At 29.8% G+C, this 3911-nt stretch overlaps 1 protein-coding gene across 1 annotated transcript; it reads right to left on the bottom strand.

The window, feature by feature from the left end:
• Positions 1 to 1816: 1816 nt before the first annotated feature.
• On the bottom strand, positions 1817 to 3741 carry LOC107941854 (NAC domain-containing protein 100). Its single transcript, XM_016875478.2, has 4 exons — positions 3466 to 3741; positions 3110 to 3337; positions 2748 to 3025; positions 1817 to 2635 (listed from the first exon to the last, which is right to left on the bottom strand). The coding sequence occupies exons 2-4, from the start codon at positions 3294 to 3296 to the stop codon at positions 2024 to 2026; spliced, it is 1077 nt and encodes a 358-aa protein (XP_016730967.1). The 5' UTR covers positions 3297 to 3337; positions 3466 to 3741; the 3' UTR covers positions 1817 to 2023.
• Positions 3742 to 3911: the final 170 nt, after the last annotated feature.

Here is a 3911-nt window from a genome sequence, read left to right as displayed (position 1 = left end):
ATTGTAGTTGTATGTATTTAATAAAAGTGCATGATTAAATTAAAGGTAGAATATTTGATGAACTATCAACGCATAAGTTTCATATACCATTGATGAATAATAACATAACATTTCATCATTAAATAAAATAAAAAATAATGGAGGGCTTATAAATAAATACTAATAATTTTATTTGAATATAAATAATAATTCATTATAAATAAATCCTAAAACTCTAAACTCTAATCCTAAAACCCTATATCTTTAAATTCAATATCTTAAACCTTAAACTTAAAATCTTAAATTCGAGAATTATTAATATTTATTTATAATAATTACAAATAATAATTAAATAAAAATATTAGTATTTATTTTTAAATCACCTTATTTTTTTTTGATTAATTTAATGAAGAGGTGCATACTAATATTTACTGTTATTCCTAATAAATTAAATGGGATTTGCTTTTTTATTATTCTTTTTCATATGCACATCAATTGGAATGATATGAAACGTTAAGGATTTTCTTTTTTAATGTAAAATATTTTACTTTTTTGTGATTTTTTAAAAATAAAATGGTTCAATCTAAAAACTTTTTTAAGTCGATGGAAATTTGTTTGTTTTTCTTTTTTAATGTAAAATGTCTTACTTTTTCAAAAGAAATTTTTTGGGAAACCTCTTTTTAATTCTTTAATATAAATCTCTAAGCTATTCTCACTGGCATCTATTACGCTATCAGTCTGCCAAATCTAAGATTATCATTTACCAGAGCTTGCAACAGCAATATCCATGCTTTCTGTTCACAGATCAAGTTTGTTCCTTCCAATTTTTTTTTTGCTTTTATAGTGAAATCTTGGATATTCAACCTTATATGATTTTCCAGATCTAAATTAATTTTTATACTTCAAATTATTTTAATTATATCTACAAACTATCTAAGTTATATTAATTAGGTTTTTCTGTTAATTTAACAATTGAATGACACGCTAAATTTTATATGATATAATTTAAAATGAAAAGTTTAAAAATAAAATTACTATTGTAAAAATAGATTTTAAGGTTTTGGAAATTTTTACAAAAACTTTATTGTTCACTCTTTTTTTCTTTACTTTATTTTTAATTTTGCTTTTAAGCAACATTCTATATTTCTTTAAAACTTTCATTTTAAACTTAGCTACATAAGATTTAATGTAACATTTAACGATTTTAATAACAAAAGATATTGATTAATATAACATTGATAGTTTAAGGAGGTAATTAAAATATTTTAAAGTTTGGGACCAATTTAAAAAAAATCATAATTTAAGAATATCTATAGCAATTAACTCAATCAAAAAATAGAAAACGACAATCATTTCACTTTAACAGCTAACCATTAAAATGATCCGTTAAAGAATTTGATTGATAGAAATTCTAACATTCGAGAACTCAAATGAATGGTTTTTTTTTTTTTTGAAAAAGCTAAGCATAAAAGAAAAAATAGATAGATATATAAAATCATATTTTGAGAAATACAAAATTGAAAGAAAAAGATGAATAGTAGTAAAATTGGATTGAAAAGCCGCATATGGTGATAATAGATGAAGATTTAGGGAATAAAAAAAGAAATATAAGAATGAAACTCATGCCACCATTGATGAAAGCTGTAACATCCTACAGGCTGAATTGCCATTATTTTAATTAAAATCAAGAAAAATAATTATCAGTTTGCTACCAACTGAATCTCATATCTGACAAATACTATATCTATGCAAATTGACAACAATGATAATAATATTACATCATACAATAAAATAATATTTTTTAAATACGGAAATAACCAAAACTCAGAAAGAAGAGTTGTTTAAAAGATTTTTTTGTAATATTGGAATTTAATTATAATTTTATATTACATGATTTTAAGCTTCAATTTCTTTCAAAGTTGTGATTTTAGAGCACTTGAATTAAAATCTCGTACACAAACTCAAACCAGGGTGTTTTTTTTTTTCGGCAGACAATAATAGTAACATAAACTCTAATTTTGCAGACAATAATGGGATTTTTTTTTCAGTAATGCCAGAAACAATCGAAATCCAGAGGTCCAGTTGAAGCAGAAGGGTGTTGTTGATCATCAAATGGCCTCTTTCGAATCTCCAGATTGGACACAACAGAAGAGATTTCATTGTTGATATCAGTGGTTAAACCAGTTTCTTGTGAAACAGTAACCATTGTTTCCCTCTCTGATTTCATGTTTGATCCATGGTTTTCAAGTAAATCCCTGAGGATGGATTGGTCTTGCATTAAAACAGAGCCAGGGAGGTGAAGATTGGGTGGGAAAGTGATGGGTTGAGCCGAGAAGAAAGGGTTTGAAGCTTGGAATCTCGGGAAAATATTTGTTGGATTCGATGAAACAGGGAGGAGGAGAGGATTCTCGGGAAAATGATCGATTGTGTCGAGTTGAATGCGTTGAACGTCGACGGGATTGGAGAAGCAGGGCACGTAAACCGATTCAGAAACAGGGTTTTTCTTGGCATTGAAACTTGAAGAAGAATCCATTAATGGCGGAAGACCGGACGGACCCAATTCATTTCCAAATGAACCCATATTAACCAGACCTGAAATATGAGTTTTCTTCCCACCAGAACTCTTTTGAAACACCCTGCAAATAACCCATTCATTCTACAAACAAACAAACAAACAAACAAGCAAAAAGATCCATCAAAAACTCCATTGATTTAACTTGCTTTGAAGACAGAAGGAAAACAGAGGAAAAGAAAATTGATGGTTTTACCTTGGCAGTTTTAGGGAGATTATGGACTGAATACTTGCCTTCCAGTCTGTATTCATGCATGACCCAGTTGGTTTTTTCACCTTTTGGAGCTCTCCCTTTGTAAAAAACAAGTGTTTTCTTCATCCCAACCAATGATTTCCCTCTATAAATCTCTTTGTCTTTCCCCGTTGCTTTCCAGTACCCTGAATCAGTCGCCCTATTTGTCCTCAACCCCGTAGGGTATTTCCTGTCCCTCACACAGAAAAAATACCATTCTTTCTCACCCATTTTCGCTTTCCCTGCAACCAAACAACACAAAAGAAATTACTTTTCAAGAAAACAGTCACATGTTTGACAAAAAAGGTTAAATTAACAACTCTTACAAGGTAATTCCCAAGGCTCAGACTTGTTCAAATCCACCTCTCCAATGGCTTTAGCACTGAAGTTAACGTCAAGAACTTTCTTGTATAAGTAGTGAGAAATAAGCTCTTCATCTGTTGGATGGAACCTGAAACCTGGGGGCAAATCCATTTGATCATTTTCTTGACCAATTGCACCAATGTTTGCCATTCCTGGAACAACCTTAAGCCCTAAAGCTTGTGTTCCAAAATCTGCAAAAAAAAAAAAGGAAAAAAGGAAAAAGAACCCCCACAAATTTCAGTTGAAAGTCCTTAGAAAACACACCCTTTTAATCTCTGTCTAAATATATGTATCTGTGTATACATATGTATGAACTGACCAGACAGGTGAAGTTCTTAATGTCCAAAGCAAGCAACAGAGAAAACAAAATCAAATTGAAATGGAAAGTGATGAAGAAAAAGAGATAGGAAGAAAGGTTATATAAAGCTAAGGGAAGTTGGAGGAAAGGATAATAAAGTTAAGGATTGAGAGAGAAAAGGGAGAAGCCATGGAAGTAAAAAAAGTAGTAAACCTGAAAGATAAGAGGGTGTTTAAGAGAGAAAAAGGCAGCATGAGATACAAAGCCCCCCTAAATACTGGTGTATGGGGAGAAAGAAACGTGGTTCCTAAGGCAACTTCCTTGGTTGTTTTAGGCATTTCCAATATTATTACACATACAATGAAAATACTTTACACAGAAAATAAATAAGATATGATTTCAATTTTAAAATGATATGATGACACTACAACATTAAGGTGTAAAGATCAATTATAATTTAAGGTTTT

Source organism: Gossypium hirsutum, chromosome A12 (assembly GCF_007990345.1).
Source record: "Gossypium hirsutum isolate 1008001.06 chromosome A12, Gossypium_hirsutum_v2.1, whole genome shotgun sequence".
NCBI lineage: Eukaryota > Viridiplantae > Streptophyta > Magnoliopsida > Malvales > Malvaceae > Gossypium > Gossypium hirsutum.
The sequence above is the reverse complement of the archived record's forward strand: the minus strand, read 5'-3'. Positions and strand labels throughout refer to the sequence as shown.